Genomic DNA, 20,222 nt, shown 5'->3' on the forward strand with positions numbered 1-20,222 from the left:
AAGAGACCGATCACATTTTCTTCTACGACATTAAATACATCACACACACACACACACACACACACACACACACACACACACACACACACACACACACACACACACACACACACACACACACACACACACACACACAGACACACACACACAGACACACACTGGAGATTTTTGAAGAATTTACGTGTCTGAAAAACGATGGTTGTTAACAAGTGGCGGAATAGGACTACAGGAGTTGTCGAGGACGTTGTACGTCATTACGCCGAACACGTAAACACTCCCGCTAAGTTTGTTTTCCACTTTTCTGCTTGAAATAATTCTAGTTAAACCCAGTGTGGCTAAAAAGAAAAGCTTTGTTAAAATATGCAAGCGCACGAAAGTCAGTTGAAACCATCTTACATTGGCGTGACGTTGAAGTCCTGCGACCCTGCAGTACTCCTCTGTAGTTCGTTTATAGCATAACGTTAGCATTTTGCTTCTGGCGATTACATTTATGATGTGAAAATGATAAAAGTAGGGTAGACATGTGGAGATTATCCGGCTGAACAAAACGTGCATTTATCAGACAGGTTTGTTTTCCACTGATCTTATTTTTTACAATATTCCAAAAGCCTATGGAGGAATTGCATTGCTTTTTTGTCGAGGGAACCCATGCGCAGCTTACTTCCGGGTCGGCCTACGAAAATACCTCATCCCTGTGGCACTCTATTAGACCATAATTGTAGCCCTTAAATAACACAGCATAATCTTTCTTTTCTCACTCTCCTCTTATATCCCATTCTAGCCCTTATATCTGTTGTTAAAATGCATCGATCTCGAATGCAAGGGCCTCTCTTTAATATCCCTTTACTCCATCAACAGCCCCAAAATTTAACTTGGCTCTGATCTCCCTTTGCTGCTTTAAATTACTTTTCCTCTCACCTAATCTTGAGCTTTCTGTTTAGCTGAATTAATATTGTTTTTCTTCAACTCCCTCCTCCTGTACCAATGCTCTCTTGTATGACTATAATCAGTCAAGCCTTGAGTTGTAAACAAAAATAACAAGCTGTGTGCTCACATAATCTTTGTAACCAATACTTGTATCTTTCCTACAAAACTGTGGACCAGTATCCACTAAAATGAGAAGCAAAAAAGCATGGTAATTTTAAACGATAATGAGGCTGCCGTGTCTGAGAATAACACATTTCTCCCAGATTTATATGGACTCAGTAACTCCACAAATGCAGGTCCATTCATCATGAAGCATTATGACTCATTGCAGCTCCTGCAACGCACATTTTCCCTGAGACTACAAGTGATGGTAATTGAAGCCTGTACAGGTCATTGCTCAGGACTTACAGCGGATGTTGTACGGATTGTACTCGAGGGATGTAATTGGACAGAGATACTTAACTTAAATTGAGTTACATTGGGTAAATTCTGTTCTGACATTTAACTTTACAGCTTTAAAATCTTGAATCGCCAACGTAGACATCATAAAGTAAAGTTCACCCACAAATACCGTTCATCTTTTCCGCATTACACTCCGCATTACCAATGCCTGACAGCCCTTTGCTGAGTTACAGTCGAAAAATGTGCCGTTTAATCCAAGCATAACTGGAGCAACCAAAAAGAGACTTGTTCTCATCCTGGCAATAAAGGACTTATCCTGTCATTGTTCTGCCAAACTAATCAATAGGCTGTATGACACTTGACATGAACAACCTTCCTGAGTTGGAGACCCCGTCATCGATAGTTGTTGAGAATCGATAGTGTTTTTTCTATAACTGTGATAATGAGCGGTTTCACACTCAAAAGCTAACTAAGGATCAGTTCCTGACTGTCTCTTACCCCTAAAAGCGTATTTTATTTTAATCTTTCCTTCCATTTTTTAAAATTTTTGCTTACTTATTTGGTGTTATCCGCACTCTGTGTCCGGCTGATTGCCCTCAGGAACTGCAGCTTTCTCAAGACCTGCTCTCATTCGGATTAGAGATACATAAATAATTACAGAAAACAGTTTCCTCTATGACATTTGTCTGAATCTGAGCAGTCTGTTTTTAATGCTGTGCATACGCATGAACAAATGACCCCCATTAATCTGACAATCTTTAATTGGGTTTATAAATGAACTGAGACAAGACGACACTCTTGACCTTCAGAAGCATAACACGTCAAACCATTTGTATTTTCCCTACATCAGCCTGTCTTGGCTCTCAATCTCATTACCTGGCTCATAGCCTTATGAGCCTGACACCAGGTTTGCTTTTCTACCATTTGTCTGAATGAAACATGTGCTTGTTTGGTATAAGTAGCTGCAGAATAATTGGTCTGTTTGCTTTTTCAGTTGATTGATAATTATGCTCTAAAAAAACAATGATTATTATGATGTGAGTTGCTATGTTTTGTACAGCCAGCGAATTTAAATGGTGTTTTTTTGGACGGATGGAGTTGAAAACTGCCTTAGAAAATATGGGAAGACATTTTTGAATTACTTCTGTGGCAGCAGCAGTCAGAATGGATTTGAGCAACTTTTTTTTCAGTTTGGAGCTTGTGGTAAGACCATCTAATTACACACACATTACCTACAGGGATTTGCTCATCACTGTTCCCACGTCTACTACAACTCTGGTGTCCTCAATTCCAGAGGAAACCGTAGGAAAGACTGTGGGCGATAGTAAATGTAAGAGAACAAAGTTAAAAAGAGTTGAGCTGAGCCCAGTGCAGTGCAGCAAAATGTTATGTTTTTGGGAAAGCAAGAGGCAATAAGGAAAACCTACTTTTCTATTAAAAAGCTGTTTTTGTATTTTTGTTAGAGCTGCCCTAATCAATATTTGTTATAAAAACATTGGACCTAACCCTCACCCGTACCCTTACCCTAACCCTTCAGCTCTACAAGATATTTAAGTGTCTTTTAACTCATTATTCCTGTTTTAAAGCTTGCAACTTTACTGGGTTGTTTAATCGCTCTGTTCTCATTGCTCATTATGACTCATTATGATGGGATGGCTCAGGGTAATGGAGGAGATAAATGGTGCCACAAGTGAACATAGCTGGAGGCAGTTAGCTGTGCTGCCACACGTGTCACAAAGATACTTTTAACACTGTGTTTCTCTATTTGTATTTGTTATTGCTTCATTAGTGACACTTTCCACTGCAGAGATTTGAATCATAGAAATACTGGCGGCTAAATTGCCTATTTTCTCCTGGACTTGAACATTGCAGTTCCCAGGAGTCGGTTATGCCCATTTTCCCTCATGCCACATTGTGTAGCTGACATAATGTCCGCAAATAATTCAAAATATAAAGTATACAGTCTCCAAGAAGCTTGATGTGCAATCTCCCTGCTGTGTGCCTTTTCAGAGACCCACACTGACATCTCAACAGAGTAGTTTTCCTAACAGTGTGTTTGGCTCTCTCTGCAGACTGCTATGGACCAGCTGCACATGCACTTCACCCAGGCCATCCACAACACAGTGTTCCAGGTGGTGCTGGGATACGTGGAACTGTGTGCCGGCAACGCTGATACCAAGTTCCAGAAGATGCAGTACAAAGACCTTTGCACGGTAAGGAGATATGTATATGTATGTGTGTGTTGGTGTGTGTGGGTGGTCAATTTATTCCACCACTCTTCTCCCATTCTGTCTTATTCCGCTGGCAGCTTTTTGGCCAGAAAAGGTTTGGTTCCAAAGTGAAAACTAACCCCTTTCTTCACTTAGTTAGGAGAAAAGTTAATACAGAACAGAAAACACCACCTTCAGAGTGCTGTGATGACACATTCAACCACTCAGCTTTTTTATTCCCTTGAAGCCAAGCGAAAAATTTCTGATTTCATGACAAGTGAGTCTACAGATTCTCCATAATAGAGTGAAATGAGGGAGTAGAAGAGAAAGTGATTGGGAGAAGCGAAAGAAAAGTATATTGTAGACCTTCAATATGAGACAATTAATCTTGCTCACAATACAGAACCAATGCATTGCAGCAGCAGCACTTTCAGATTGGAGTCTCCCTTCGCATCAGTTCCCCCTTCCCTCTTCTCTTCCCCTCCCAATCCAAATTAATTTGCATGGCCAGCAAGCCGCAACTCGGTCAAGTCATCATTAACTCGCTGGGAGTGACTTTTTCTTCCCCCTGGGACTGGTTTTATTGTCTGACTTACAGTGTGACGGTGGAGGTATAGGTTAACCCTGCCTGAGTGGAGGGTACAATTTGTTTCTCTAAAGTCTCTCCCGATATGTCAGCTGTCATAGTGTTTTTCCTCCGTGACCCTCCACGTGTGCCCTTGCTGTTTCACTGCACAACTTCGCCAGCATCAGCAGCTTTGCTCATGTGTCTACAACAAACCCCTGCCCTTTACCTCTTATTTTTATGCTTCCTCTCCCCCTCTTCACTTCCCATTGTCTGTTTGTTTTACTTGTGTTCCTACCTCAGTTTGTATGTGGTGCAGAAGGAGCAAAAATTCAAGGTTTCAGGCTTCAAATTCGAGGCTTTTTTAGGTTCCAGAGAGTTAAACAAATCTTCGCTGGGATTTCCAAAAAATATGAATTTGCTTGTTGATTTAGATGTCATAAGTATAACTGGAAATAGTCCGTGAATGCAACTGTACAGTAGTTACAGAAGCATCCTGAGGTTGTGTGTTTGATGGATACCCTGTCAGCACGCCGTGTTGCCTGGATGATCATACTCACACCACGAATACTCACACACATACACAAAAGACTGTACAAACACTCTCACCAACTTCTTACGATTGATGGGATGTGTCATTACACTCTCGGTTGTGTGATCATGATTGATTGTACAGCACATCTACACATTGGCACGCACTCCAATGTAGAGGTATGTGAACAAGCACACATGCAGTTCATTTCTCTGTCAGGCAGCATTTACAGCCTGTCTGTAGTTACTTTTCTGGGAAGAGAGTGTTTTTTTTATTACTTTTATACCTCTCTGTAGATCATTTTAGTGAAGGCACTTTTGTACCTGCCTTTACAATGTCGAATAGAGAACTAACTGAAGTACTCATGTGTATTAAGTGTCGCTAATTTAGTGCAAACAAATGGGACTGAGATTTCTTTTGAAGAGATTTCTAACAATTTTGATATGCCCTTCAGGTTCCCCTCTCTGCAATTGTTTGGGACTTTTCAGCAATCATTGAGTCGTTTTCAAGGTGTCTGTGACAAAAAGAAATACCTGTGACATGTTGTCTATTAAATCAATACAGAATGTGGTTGGGGGGAAATCAGCAAAGCACATTTTTTCACTCTTTAAACAAACACTATTTGTTTGCTCTTGAGCAAGGCGTTTGGCCCTCACCTTCACCGGTGGAGCTATTCAGCAGAGAATGTGTTGATGTTCAGTATCAACACAAAACTTGGTGTTTGTGGAAAAAGATCAAATTCCGTCCCGCTGCTCTTCCCCTGATAAACGAAGTTTTACAAAATGTAAAAGCCACATTAGACCTTCTGAACTTACCTCTTAGTTGTGCAACTTAAAATTCAAGGGGCATGGGAACACCCGGAAAGGTCAGTGAAGATTTTAAAAAGGTCCTATTAATTTTACATCAACATCTCATCATTATTGGCCAGCCTCATTCCTTATCAATCCCCTTGTCTGCCTGACTTTTCTCCTGGTGGAAATAGATGGAATAGAAGAGCAGACGGCTGTTAAAGCTGAACCGTATACTGTACTGCACTTTGATTATGTATTTACCATAGTAGTATGGTAGTAAACAGTAGTAGTAGTAAACAGTAGTAGCAGTAATAGTAGCAGTAGTAGTAGTAGTAGTAATAGTAGCAGTAGTAGTAGTAAACAGTAGTAGTAATAGTAGTAGTAGTAGTAGTAGTAGTAGCTGGTAGCAGTAGTAGTAGTAAACAGTAGTAGTAGTAGTAGTAGTAGGCAGTTAGCAGTAGTAAAGCAGTAGTTAGTAGTATTAATATGCAGTAGTAGCAGTAGTATAAGCAGTAGTAGTAGTAGTAGTAGTAGTAAACAGTAGCAGTAGCTGTAGTAGGTAGTAGTAGCAGTAGTAGTAGTAAACAGTAGCAGTAGATAGTAGCAGTAGCAGTAGTAGTAGTAGTAAGTAGCAGTAGGCAGTAGTAGTATAGTAGTAGTAGTAAACAGTAGTAGTAGTAGCAGTAGTAGTAGTAAACAGTAGTAGCATAGTAAGTAGTAAACTAGTATAGTACAGTAGTAGTAGTATTGTAGCAGGTAGTAGTAGTAAACTGTAGTAAGCAGCAGTTGTAGTATTAGTAGCAGTAGTAGTAGTACAGTAGCAGTAGTAGCATGTAGTAGAAAGTAAGCAGTAGCAGTAAGTAGTAGTAATAGTAAGTAACAGTAGTAGTAGTAGTAAACAGTAGTAGTAGTAAACAGTAGTAGTAGTAATAGTAGCAGTAGTAGTAGTAAACAGTAGTAGTAGTAGTAAACAGTAGTAGTAGTAAACAGTAGTAGTAGTAATAGTAGCAGTAGTAGTAGTAAACAGTAGTAGTAGTAATAGTAGCAGTAGTAGTAGTAAACAGTAGTAGTAGTAGTAAACAGTAGTAGTAGTAAACAGTAGTAGTAGTAATAGTAGCAGTAGTAGTAGTAAACAGTTGTAGTAGTAATAGTAGCAGTAGTAGTAGTAAACAGTAGTAGTAGTAGTAGTAAACAGTAGCAGTAGTAGTAAACAGTAGTAATAGTAGCAGTAGCAGTAGTAGTATTAGCAGTAGTAGTAGTTGTTAACAGTAGTAGCAGTAGTAGTAAACAGTAGCAGTAGTAGTAAACAGTAGAGGGTAGTAAACAGTAGTAATAGTAGCAGTGGTAGTAGTAGTAGTAGCAGTAGTAGTAGTTGTAAACAGTAGTAGTAGTAGTAGTAAACAGTAGCAGTAGTAGTAAACAGTAGTAATAGTAAATAGAGGCCTCTCGTAGCTGCTAATGGTGCTTCAGCCTTATAGTATTTTTTTTTTTACATGTGTTATACAAGGCCATTATCCCCCATCATAATGGCTTGATAACCCAAAGTGATCCATTCCATTTTCTAATGCGCAGTGTCCCATTATTCCCAATATATAGACTGACCTTCAGGGCAGTTATATGTCTGATGGGTGGACCATTTCTGCAGTCCGTGGAGTAGATTCAGACACTGTTGCTTTTTAATGTTAAGCAATAAGCATTCCCTGACCCTATGAGCTGATAGCTTCATAACTGATTCAAACTCATTAGCCAACAAACTTTGTGAATAGATTAATTTCAGCTGTTATGGAAGGAAAATGATCTCATGTTGTTTGTTGTTATCACATATGAAGTGCCACATTTATGAAGTGTGTTTCTGTTTAGTACGATACGGTAATACTTTAATGGTCAGATCAAGTCGGAAATTTGAATTGCGTCACAGCAGCTCCATTTGTAACATCAAACATGGACAAATATCAAGACACAACACATGGAAAAAAGAAACATTTAACACAACATCACAATCACTGAGAGAAACTTGCTCAAAAACCCTGCACGAAGGAGTTCTTCAGTCAGAGGAGTAGACTGGATCTTTGTTGTGTGTCTCTGGAGAAATTGCGTGTTGTGAATAGCAGCAAAAAGGCCCCTCCCAGACAGAGTTCACATGTGTAATGAACCTTGTCGTTGTCCGTGGCACGTTTTGGTGATGGAGCACATCAACTTACAACTTGTAACAGGGGCCAAATGATCAGAACATTACCCTGTGTGAAATATCAATCTCAAACCCCAGTCTGGATAAGGTAATTGAAAAATCAAAAAGTGATGAATATAAAAAGAAACCATAGCTTTTCATTTTAATTATCTAATCATTTCACAGTGTAAACGGCCGTTTAACTTTTAAACATCGTCAGCTCTATCTATGCCCTCCCAACCCACAATGTCTGTAGTGGCAAATGAGTACACACATTAACACACAAGTCTTCCGTCCACCCCCTTTTGCACGTTTTATTTTTATTCCTTTATTTCCTTATTTATATATTTATATATATATTTCATTTATTTAATTTTATTTCTTAATATATTTAGATTTATTTTTAATGTATTTACTCTTCTTCTCTTCAATTCCTTTAATCTTTCTCTACTTGTATAAAATATGCTGATACAGTTGACAATATGCAAAAGTGTGAATGTGTTTGTATAAGCTGCTGGAACTGAAATCAAAACTAAGTAAAAAATAAAAATAAAATGTAAAATCGCCAGCTCAAGCAGAACAGCAAACCAGTTTTCTACTGCAACATGGTTCTGATGATTGAAAAAAAAAAGAAGCACGGAAGGCTTTGTCATTTCAGAACCTCTCTGACACATCTCGACGTACAGTATGTTTGGTGCCTAGTGATGGGTCACTTTCTACAGAAGGACTGTCTGATCCCCAGCCTCTGAGCTCTCGTCACAGTTTTTTAATTACACGTTTTCCTGCCAAATTGCTGGTGATACAGGCAAGCACTCTTATGTCTGTTACACACACATACATTACTTTCATCCCTTACCCTCACTTCGTCTCCCCTTGATTCTGTTGCCTGGCAACATGTTGCCTTGATATGGTTGATTTGGTAGAGAACATTGGATATTAAATGATAGCCTTGTTTTTTTCCCAACCCGTTCATTAGCTTACCCTGTAGGTTGAGACCGTTTGTAACTCAAGATGGGATTATCTCTACTCGTTCATTTCAGGTTGACTGTACATGAATATTATAACTCTAGGATAGTATCCACCGTAGAAAATATGTAATCCTAATAGATTTTATTATAAAAAGCTGTTTTTTTATTACTATTATTATTTGATACTGAACATGCAAACATTTTATATCCAGAATGTTACATTTTAGACCAAATAATATTCATATTAAAGTTGTTTACTGTAGGTTTGATTATTCAGCGTTGACTTTTTTGAAGCAGATTTTAATTTTATTTCTTATTTTGCTTTGAAATGTTGTGTAATATTGTATATCAATGTAAACCTAAAAAAAAGGTATAAAGCAACTGTTGGGAGCAGTAAATTCTCCACCTCTATGCTGAACCCACAGAGATAAAGATTACAATACTTTGTTCCCGGGTTTTCAGTTGTAGTGTTCATGGCAGCATTGATTCTGCCTACCAATATCAGGTAGCGCACAGTCTTCACAGCTCATAAACATAATAAAAGACAGCCGGTGTTTGTGTGTTATATTGGAATCTGCTCCTCTTTGTACACACAGGACGACATATCCTTTCAGTTGCTACTGCAAAAAGGCTTTTGTTTCACAAAAAAAATCCACATTTTGTGTGATGCTTTAAATGTCCTCTTCACTAATGTGCGCATTTGCTGTGCTCTCAGAGGTCGAGAGGTTTGACCTTATAACCTTCATTTGGAGATGAGTTGCCACTGTTGTGTTTACAAAAACAAGTAAACCGTGATTAATGTTCGCTGCAGCAAAGGTATTAAACAAGTTTGAGTGCAAAGGTACACATTGAAATGAGGATGTGTTATACTTTGAAGGAGCAAAACTGAGTATTATCATTGGAGGTCGGATATGTATTCAACAGTGAAGTGTGCATTGAAGCATCACCTTTCCTCCATGTTCAGTTTTATTGCAATATAATATCTTACTCACTTCTTTATGTTGACTATTTACCTCTTTCACTTTTAAATTGAAGTGCATAAATGTTTGATAACCTGTTCAACTTTAGCGTTCAGGATAGTTTCCTTACCGAGAAATTCTTACCAACAACTGACAGCAGTGGTGAATGTAACTCGCATGTCTCCCTAAGAACTGTCCTGATGAAAGATATCTGGCAAGTTGTGCTTTGTCCCTCAGGGTCTCATGTCAGGGCATCAGAAAACGCTTTACTCATTGTGCACAGTTGGGCGTTTATTGCAAAGTGCTCTTTTCCCTTTTAGCAATCATACTGTATGTGGGTGAGGCTTGTGTTGTTTATCTTTCCGATGCTTTTGTGAAGGCTGCAAGCGCTTATTCATTATGGTGGTGTAGCAAACAAACTGAAGAGCGGCTGCTGTCCACAGCTCCGTTTCATCTGACAGTGATTAATTTGTCTGAGGACATGTTGACAGAACTCTGCTGGCGAGTTATTCGGTTAGAGCCTTGAACTGTGTCAGTGGCTACTATTGTGCCAGCTGCACTTTTCTCTGGTCGGCCAAATTTATATTTAACATTCACATTTTCCAGACTGTCTGTCTTCCTGGGAGCTGAAAATCAGACATGTCCATCTGTTGTCTGTGTGCAGGAAAAACAGCAGTGTGCGTTAGACTTTGTGTGCTTTCTGGCATACGTTAAGCTGTCTTGGTTCTGATTCAGCACTACTGACATATTTTACAAAAAAGCAGTTGTGGTTTATTCCATAGGTTTGCATTGCGTTTGTTCCTGGCTGAAATATCATATATATTTCTTTAATTTGTAAAATGATGCATAATACATGTACTGATCAACACAAATCTAGTGTGAAGTATTAAAAAAAGTTACCTTTTTATGAAAGCAATTATTCCCTTCCGGCCGTGGGCTTACGGACATTGTATCACAGCTGATTTATGACTTTCTGATGCTCAGACAAAAGTTGATTATCCACCTACAGAGACATTATTATTATTATAGACGACAGTAATCTCTGTGAAATCCATTTTAGAACCATCCAGGCTTGTTCATTTTGAACTCAAGTCCTCATGATACGCATCCATTTCAAAATCCTTCTCCTCACTCACAAAGCCCTCCATCACCAGGCCCCCTCCTACCTCACAGACCTGCTCCAACGCCACACTCCTTCCCGCAGCATCCGCTCCTCAGACGCCAACCTCCTGTCATTTCCTCATAGGACCAAGCACCGAACCTGGGGGGGGAAAGAACCTTCTCTGTCGCTGCTCCCCTCCCTCTAGAACTCACTCCCCGAACACATCCGGGACTGCCCCGATCTCACCGTGTTCAACTCAGAAATCAACACTCACATTTTGGAAATGCTTTCAATCTTTAATTAATGTTGTGTTTTGTAAGTGTGTTTTTTTTATTTATGTTTTTATGAATTTTTACTCTGAGTTTCCAGAAAACTCTATAAATAAAATGCATTATTATTATTATTATTATTATCATCATCATCATCGTAATCATCATCATCATCATCATCATCATCATCATCATCACTATTATTATTACTATCATCATCATCACTATTATTATTACTATCATCATCATCATCATCATCACTATTATTATTACTATCATCATCATCATCATCATCATCACTATTATTATTACTATCATCATCATCACTATTATTATTACTATCATCATCATCATCATCATCACTATTATTATTACTATCATCATCATCATCATCATCATCACTATTATTATTACTATCATCATCATCATCATCATCACTGTTATTATTAATACTATCATCATCATCATCATCATCATCATCATCATCACTATTATTATTATTATTATTATTACTATCATCACCATCATCATCATCATCATCACTATTATTATTATTATTATTATTATTATTATTACTATCATCATCATCATCATCATCATCATCATCATCACTATTATTATTATTATTATTATTATTATTACTATCATCATCATCATCATCATCATCATCATCATCATCATCATCATCATCACTATTATTATTATTATTATTATTATTATTACTATCATCATCATCATCATCATCATCATCATCATCATCACTATTATTACATAACTTAATGTGCACATCAAAGATATTTGACACCCTTTTAATAACACCATTATTTCAACAAGTCCTTACGTTAATTAGCTCTAACGTAAGATGAAAGCTTTTCTAATGCACTGGAAAAATACATACACACTGTCCTTGAATGAAGACTATAAGCAGGGCTTTAATAAGATGTCATTTATTATATCTGTATCTTTATTTTAGTCCAGCACTGCGTGTCTCATAAATACAACAAACTAATTATGGATGAATCAAAAATCTATATTTTGCGCAAAAATGGAGCAATTCAAAAATAAATCACTGAATTATTGCAATGTGGAAAAGAGCTTCAGTGACCTTGTTGTCATCGCTTCTCTGTTGGCAGCACATCACCATGGACAGCTACATTCCCTGCCTGACGGATCTCTGCAAGGCATTGTGGGAGGTGATGGTGAGCTACCACCGCACCATGCAGTGGCACGAGGAGCATGACAAACAGGACACCTCACTCACTCCAGGTAAGAGGCCATACCTGATTAAACCAATGACCTTTTTGTAATTTTTCCTTTACTCTACTTGTTCTGACCTCCAAAAATACAACCAGCAGGTGCACAGGTCCCTGTAGAAGCATACAGATTCAGACATTTTATATCCAATAACAACCTCCTGACCTTCCGTCTTGCAAATGCAACTTTTTGGCGCCTGCTCCGTCTTTAAAACAAATCTCTAACCCCTTTAAATCTGTCTTATTCTCTTTCTCCGGTTTTTTATTTAGACTAATCATAAAACACCAAATCTGCTCCGTATGCCCTAAGCTGAAAAAGTCACAGATTCACTTTACAAAGACTTGGTGAAAATGGGTCAGCTTCCCTGCACACGGTCAGGAGTGCCACTCTTCCAAGGCAACATACAAAAGGTTTATCAGTTTTATATTCCAAACAAAGGAATGATTGAATCTCGGTGTATAAGAGGGAAAGGGAGTACTTGATGTGTGCTGGGGTTTCAGTGCAGCATGCAGCGTTGCGGTGCGGATTTTAAAGTGGCACATATTTTTCAGCATTTATGAAGTACTACTTCAGTGTAGAGGTCATTGAATGTGTCAGTAGTGGAATAATTACTTTTGATTACACTTTCCTTGGCAAAACACCTCCTCTGTCAGCAATACAAAGAGATGGGTATTATAGGAATACAGTTGTAAGGCAGCAACATTGAAGACTTTATATGTTAATTTGTCTGTTGTTGCATTATCACATTAGAATTGGTTTGAAGGTCTTTCCTAATTACATGAATATAAATTAAAGTAGACATTGTTGAATTTACATACAGAATTAATGTGACCTGGATGCACAAGTGATGAAGCGTGATGATGCTTTCTTTTTAATGGAAATATATCATAGATGACATTGATTGTGATCTGTTTCCAGTTAATTAAAACAGGACATTTATGTATAGCTGTTCCAGTTCATTATGGTACCGCAAACAGATACAGCACTTGCAGCATTAGAAATGTCAGCCTTCAAAATAAAAGTTTGACTTTTGTTGCATATCAGCAACCCAATCAAAATGGGTCCGCGACCCACCACTTGAGAACCACTGATTTAGATAACCCAAATTCTACCTGTTTTTATCAACTTACATACAAAGAACAAACCATTGACATGTTCTTTATGGACATTTATTGATGTTACAAGTATATAAATTACACCTCCACTGGAAACTCAGTAAAGCTGTACCAAAGTTATGGCCCATTTAGCTCAGCAAGAAAACTGTAATCCACATCTGTCCAAACCCAAAGCTTATGTTTGGTTCAACAAGAAAGTCTTGCTTGTGTTGCAGCTTCCATCCTTCCTGCCTTCAGTCAGCCAGTTGTGCAAACATCACCCTCGAGGAGCTCAGTTGTCAAGGCAATGCATACTCTGCGGTTTAGCGCTAAGCTCCACAAAAAGTTCAATTTCTTACAAGTGTAAGAATAAACCAGACTGGATTTGGTCTATAACACTTTTCAGCTCATCATTTGTGTGACCAAGGACTTTTTCAAGGAGCTACAAATAAAGAACTGTCAAATTAGCTGCTACCTTCCCAGTGCGTACCGAAAAAACGCTCATTTCCATTTCCCAGACTGTACAGAGTTTATTAGGCAAATGGATGAGGACGCAAAGATGGTTGGTGTCATGCGAGGTCCTCAGACTCCTCATTAGATGTGTTCCTCTTCGCAGGGGAAAGGACATACACCGCATTCCCTTTCATGAAGCCCATCTATCATCTCCCTATTTGATTGGCTGTCACCTCTATCCTCTGTGTAAAGGTGTCCCTGACCCTGCCTTTTTCCCTTGCTTTCACCTTTCTCTTTTTTTATCCTAATGTGTTTGTAGAGTCCATCAGAGTAATGATTCACTGTACAGGCTTTGTCTCGTTTGTATGACCTCCAGAAACAGTGACCTCCGTCTCACACAAGAGGTCCGACCCACTGAAGATCACTACCACACACACTCCCCTGATTGCCTGATTGAGATGTTAAAAAAAGCATCCCATTGAATGTTAGCCAGTTGTCACTTGACATATTGAACTGGTCAGTATAATGTCCCAGTAATTAATCTTGCCTGATGAAAGCAAAGGTTGTTTTAGGAACGTATTAAGGTCAGGCTAACATCCCCACCTGACAAACTAGATTTGCTGCTCTGTCCTGTATGATCAGCACTGACGGCTGTGAGGCGCAAGGGAGCATGTGTGTGAGACCCCTTGAGTGTGTGAAATCAAATATCCATGGCCAGTTGGTGACATGTCCATACAGAGCATGGACACGGTCTATGTTGGCTAATACATGAATATATAGAGGCTCTGTGCTTTGCAATGATAAAGAAAAGGATCAGTTTTCATCAGCAGGGGAGGGTCGGCCTTCACACCTCGTTAATGTGGGGTTGTATCTTGGAATATAAAGTAAACTACGGAGCGTGCTATGTGAAATAATGTACGGTTTACTAACCTCTAACAGCATACATTGCTATGTTGGTATTGGACCATTCCATCTTACTTTACTGGTCATGAATACATCCTCTGAGTCAAGTCAACTAAATTATTTTCTCAATATTTACAACCGAGTACACAGTGATTGGATTAATATGCAATCCCTGTAAATGCATGCACCTGCTATAAAGGACTTTCATGATGGAAGTTGCATACAACGTTGGGACCAAGCCTTTCAACACACTAAGCTGTGCATGGAAATGTAATAAAGGACAATTTATTTGGCTCAACCTGCACCAAATCAGCATTTAATAAGGTATTAAAAAATGCATAGGGTATATGTTGTGATTGATTAAAATCCCTCCAAACGCTGTTGGGTTTATTAACCATGTGGTGAGGTGCTATAGGCCAATATTACACAAAACATTTGTAAGTGTAATGTTTTCTGTTCTTTTTGCATTTTTTACACGTCAAAATCAGCTGTATTTTGCATAATTGTTTGTTTTGGGGGCGTCTGCGGGGTATATCAGATTAGCTTCCCGTTGCCAGAAAGACAATTTTGTTTTGATTTTTCTCTTCTTAATTTTTACAAGATTTATGCAAAGTAATGCAAATGCTCTTGTTCGATGAATCATAGTTTGAAATCTGCAGGGAGATAAGCCCCCTGTGGGTGTTTCTCCTGTGAGTCACAAAGAACTCCGTCACACACAGTGACACCAAAGGTCAAACACTGGTTACCGCCTACTGATTAGCCAAAGGTGGCATTCCCCATCGTTCACTTTTCCTGCCGCTCTGTATTAGCACTTTTAATCAGGCTTTTTAACTCGAGGGTGTAGACAGCCTTGGTGAGGCTGTCTACACCCTCACCGGGTCAGAGATAACAGTGGCCCCAAATGCACTAAATGCAACCATGTATGGGGAATTAATGGGGATATGGTGTTTAAAAATGGATGGAATTGATACTTTGTTCTACAGAGTTGAACTGCTTTGGTAATCACAATGTCACTGTAAGATATCATAAGGTTTAAAATCAGTGGAGTGCAATCAGGTGCTACATATAAGACTTATCATCAAACTGTTTGGAGCTTTGAAAATTAAAGTGAGTTGCTGCCTTTTAAACACCTGATATAAGCTGCTTGGTATTTCAAGCTTTTATAGGCAATGAAATACTCTTTTTTTAAATTTCAATTAGAAGTTTTGAGTACAGCTTTTTGACATATAATTTAAAACGGCAGAATAAAAGAAAAGATTGGACGTTGAGATTAGTTTTTGTTATTTTTCCCTTTCACAACAGGTCTTACGTTAGTCTGTTTTCACTTGTGAGTGTTTTTGCTCTCTATTCCTCACACCCCCTCACTCCCACTACTGTCCTTGTTCTCATTAAAGGAAACCTAGTTATGTCATGCCTTATCGCAAGCTCTCTGTTCTTTTGTTTTTTAAGTAAATGACGCAACTGTTTAAACCGGCTCTGTCCTAACTAATAATTCAAATTGCAGCTAAAGTTATTGGGGTCTGAAGGACAATGTTTGAAACCTTCCCAGTTAAGGACATCCTTTGAAATTCCCAAGCATGACTGATTTTTACCTTGCCTCAACTTTATTATCAGATATCACGACTAGTATTACTCAAACATGATAGAGTTGGGTGTGGAGTTAAAGGCAAGGACGAAAAAGGGTTGAATGAATTTTAAAATGCAGCATGAGCACACACTCCTAGTGAAGATGGGAATCTGAAATGGATAGGAACACCGTATATTTCAAATAAATCCAAATACCATGGAAAAGCATGAGGTGTCACTTCTGTTTCAGAGTGGGAAGATTGCAATCAGCCTGTGGGAGGAGAAGATAAACATCCATGATAGAGCCAGGTTGACGGGTGTTCTTGCCGGACAGAATTGAAATTCAATGTACTGTTGTGAAAGTGCTACCTCTTCATCTACCAAATAATCTTGCTGGTGTGGTGTTCAAAAAAGGAGAAGCTTTTTTTTTCCTTTGGCTTTTCTGAAGGATAAGACATACTTGTCAAGTTAGTATGTGAAGAAGTGCTGTTGAAACCTGTTTTGGTGCATTAACCAGGTCATTATGAAATATTTCGTATAACTTTCTAAACTGTCCGACACTAAAACAAACATCTTTCAAGATTCCTTTCATAGATTTCTAGAGAAAAATTCAGTGAGGTTGCATGAGTACAGTGAACATTGAACTGACATACCGTGAACCTCAAACACTATTGTTTCCTCCTTCACGTGCAAATCATGAATACGCATATCACAGCGGTAAAACTGGCGAATTACAACAGTCCCTGTGTGTGACGTCACACACGGTAGTCCAGCCCCAACATTTGCATACACCAGCTGCTGGAAACACTAACGCTAACACTTACCACTCCGTAACGTTGCTCTCCAATCTCCGACGTTTCCTCCTCCGATAAAGGCTCAAACATGTGGTTGGATGCCAATAGCCTCCATGGTTCATCTCTCACAGTTTTGCGAACTTCACTTACTTCTGTGGGCTCTGAGGCAGCCAGGGATTGCTCCTTGTAAACCAGCCAATCAGATCAGAGCTCGACATAATTATTTAAATGAGCCCCAAAATAAGGTAATTCAGCTTGTTTCATTCTAGGACCAAATCATAGGGTTGTAAATGGGCATGTAAAACTGCATCTGGACATTTTTTGGATCAACCAAAGTTATATACCTTCTTTGTAGAATCAGAGAACAATTTAAAATACCAGATGCATTCTATGGCACCTTTAAATGATTAAATCTTGTAAATAAGATATGTTGTTTGAGCTTAATGTCTGGCTCTACTTTTTGTTACAATGGAAAATCATTCATGTGGGCATTTAAAGGCAAAGACCAATTGATGATGTTTAAGGGAAGCCCCTAGATCTAATCAATTGTAACAAATAAAACTTGACATGAAGTCCTTTTGAGGATTCTTCTGCTCTTCGGTGAATTGAGCCTACTGTCAGAATCTATAATAAGCCTGGGCAAATCCCCTCTGCTGCTAATTGTATGCCTCAGAGTCCGATTAACACGAACACCTCTGGGAGAAGCGGTGGTCTGCATACGGACTGATAAAAAAAGATCAGAAAATGTGGTGAGGTGAACTTTAGTGCATTGGACAGAGTTATTTTAGAAGAGAGAAAATCGGTGACGAGGGATGTAAATGGATAATCTGATTGATAAACTAAGGGTCAATTTATCATTCCAGTCTTATTATATTGTCAGACCCACAATGGAGGGTAATTAAACAATAAAACATATTATTTATATTCATCAGAGGCCGAGTAGTTCTAGAAACATCTGCCTTTTTAATACACACAGTCTGACTCGATGTCAAAGCCTGTTGCATACATTATCCATAATGCAACTGGGCTGCTAACTAGTTAGGTTGAAGATTTAGGTGTGTTGCAGCTACTGGTGGCTCAAGCAGAAATGAGCGTCAGCCTTCAGAGGTCTTTTAAATCCTCTTCTATCTAACTTCGAATTTACATTTTTAAACTTGGAGTTTTAAACCCAAACCAACGATGAATCAACTAATGTCAATCTATCAGACTTCAATCAGCTTCCACCTGAGGCACAAAAGGCTTAACACAACATTTTCACATATGCAGTTCTTCTCCCTTAAGACCTATAAACCGACTTTGATGTGGAAAGTAGGTGGAGAACCCTTTTAAGTATCTGATTTAAAACAGATATGTTAATTGATAATGCACAAACCCCCTGGACATTGGCTCCATCTCTTTTTCATGTCCGGAAAATCGTGGTTGCAGATTTTCGTCAGTTATAAGGTAATGTCCAGGGGTTACCCGTCCACATATTTAAGAAAAAAGCCGCTGCTTCTTACAGCTAAAGTGTTCATTTTAAAACACCTTGTGCTGGTGGATTAATTCCCCTATTCTTCTCCATCACCATAGTGGGATACCATCAGAGACTCAGGTTTCTGAGGAGCTTTGATTAATCCATCTTCACTGATCCCTGCTTGTGTCTTTTGCTTTTCATGTCTTTAACCTCTTGAGGTCCCTTTAGATGGTGTTTAATTTTTTCTGTAGGGCCCACAATAGCTCCTCACTCACTACGTCTTGGTTGTACAGGCTCTATATTACTCATCATGCCCATTCTCTTGCTTTCATTACATTTATTTGATAAGATATACACTGTGTGGGTGTAACACAATTTATGTTCGTTCTGGTAATGAATGTGCAGCTTGTTCTGAGAACACCCTCACTGTATCTGTTTCTCAGGTCAAAAGAGGATTTCTTTCATATGCAACATCGCTTTTGACTGCCATTTTTATTCTGAAAAGTGTGAATTAAGTGTATAGTCTGTTCTTTATAAAAACAGGCAAAATGGTAAGACATATTTATCGAGTTGCTCAGAAGACAAACACCTCGCCCAGCAGGTTCAGTGGCTCGGTTTTTTCTACAGCTTGGAGTCAAACTGAGTTAAATGATGTGTTTGTATGTTTAAGGCTTTGGGTCTTTCAACCATCGTACTGCTTCGGGATAAGAATAACATTACCCCGTGATATACGCCTGTCTCCCCTGTTTACTCTGACTAAAGTCTCTAACATCATCTGGTTCAATAGTTACTGAAGGTCAGTGTGTGATGTCAAACACATCAAGATCCACTCGTGTTTACTCAGTGACACATTTATTTTTTCTTCAGTGCTTTTAAACCGAAAACTGGAGTCTAAAATCTTGGAAATGCTTTCCTGTTATGTTATCCTGTCCCTGATTTACACACACAGAGATGGATTCACCACTTTTCGGTTTTGGTTGCCTCTAAATATACACTCTGTTTTAATACTTGAAGAAAATTATTTTAAACAGAAGTAAAAATGAACTCTAAAACCAGACGCTGCAGCTGAATTTGATCCTTCTACTTAAGAGTTATTTGTTTTCCTCCTGCTTAGACACGGTTGTGATTATGTATTTGGACTAATTTGGGGTTTTATATATGAACCATTCAGTGTCTGGATGCTGCAGTGGGCGGGGGTGCCTACCCTCTTACAGAAAGTGACATTATTGAGGTTCCATGTGCACAAACATATTCCCTTTTAAAGTGCATACAGCTCTGGAAAAAACTAAGAGACCTCTCCACATTTTTCTTAAATCTTTATCTCTACATATGGCAGCCATTCCAGTCTCTGATGAATTCCAACACAGAGAAATAATGTCAGTAGTTTATAGAATACAATAAACAAATAAAATGAATCATTTAACTCAAAGACATACCTATAAATAATAAAACAAGAGCAAATGATAAGGCTGCAGTGGTCTCTTCATTTTCTCCAGGGCTGTATGTGGCACTTAATCCATAAGAAGAGCGGAGCTATATAGCTGACCCTGGCCATAAGAAAGGGCAACACAAACCCTGAAAGCAAACACTATCCTTGACCAGTCCGATGATCGGCAACGGAGATAAATCTCTCCATCTTTCCGACACATTAAAGGAATTTACTGTAAAGGGGAGGTGGGACTGGCAGCCCCCCTGCTTGTTGACTTGCAGTTTCACTACTGATGGTTTACCCAGAGATGATAAGCCAGCAGCTCGAGGTTGGTTGAAGCTGTTTTCAGATGGAGGAAAGTATAGCGGCTGCCGTGACATTGCA

General features: G+C 38.7%; 1 protein-coding gene across 2 annotated transcripts in view; it reads left to right on the forward strand.

Moving 5' to 3' along the window:
• vps50 (VPS50 EARP/GARPII complex subunit) overlaps positions 1 to 20,222 on the forward strand; it is a 99,258-nt gene that overhangs the window by 36,154 nt on the left and 42,882 nt on the right. For both annotated transcript variants that reach the window (XM_063899544.1, XM_063899546.1), the window contains exons 12-13: positions 3,402 to 3,542; positions 12,026 to 12,158. In XM_063899544.1, the coding sequence (XP_063755614.1) occupies positions 3,402 to 3,542; positions 12,026 to 12,158 (274 nt within the window). The remainder of the gene's footprint in view (positions 1 to 3,401; positions 3,543 to 12,025; positions 12,159 to 20,222) is intronic.

The sequence above is a fragment of the Eleginops maclovinus genome, chromosome 13, assembly GCF_036324505.1.
Source record: "Eleginops maclovinus isolate JMC-PN-2008 ecotype Puerto Natales chromosome 13, JC_Emac_rtc_rv5, whole genome shotgun sequence".
NCBI lineage: Eukaryota > Metazoa > Chordata > Actinopteri > Perciformes > Eleginopidae > Eleginops > Eleginops maclovinus.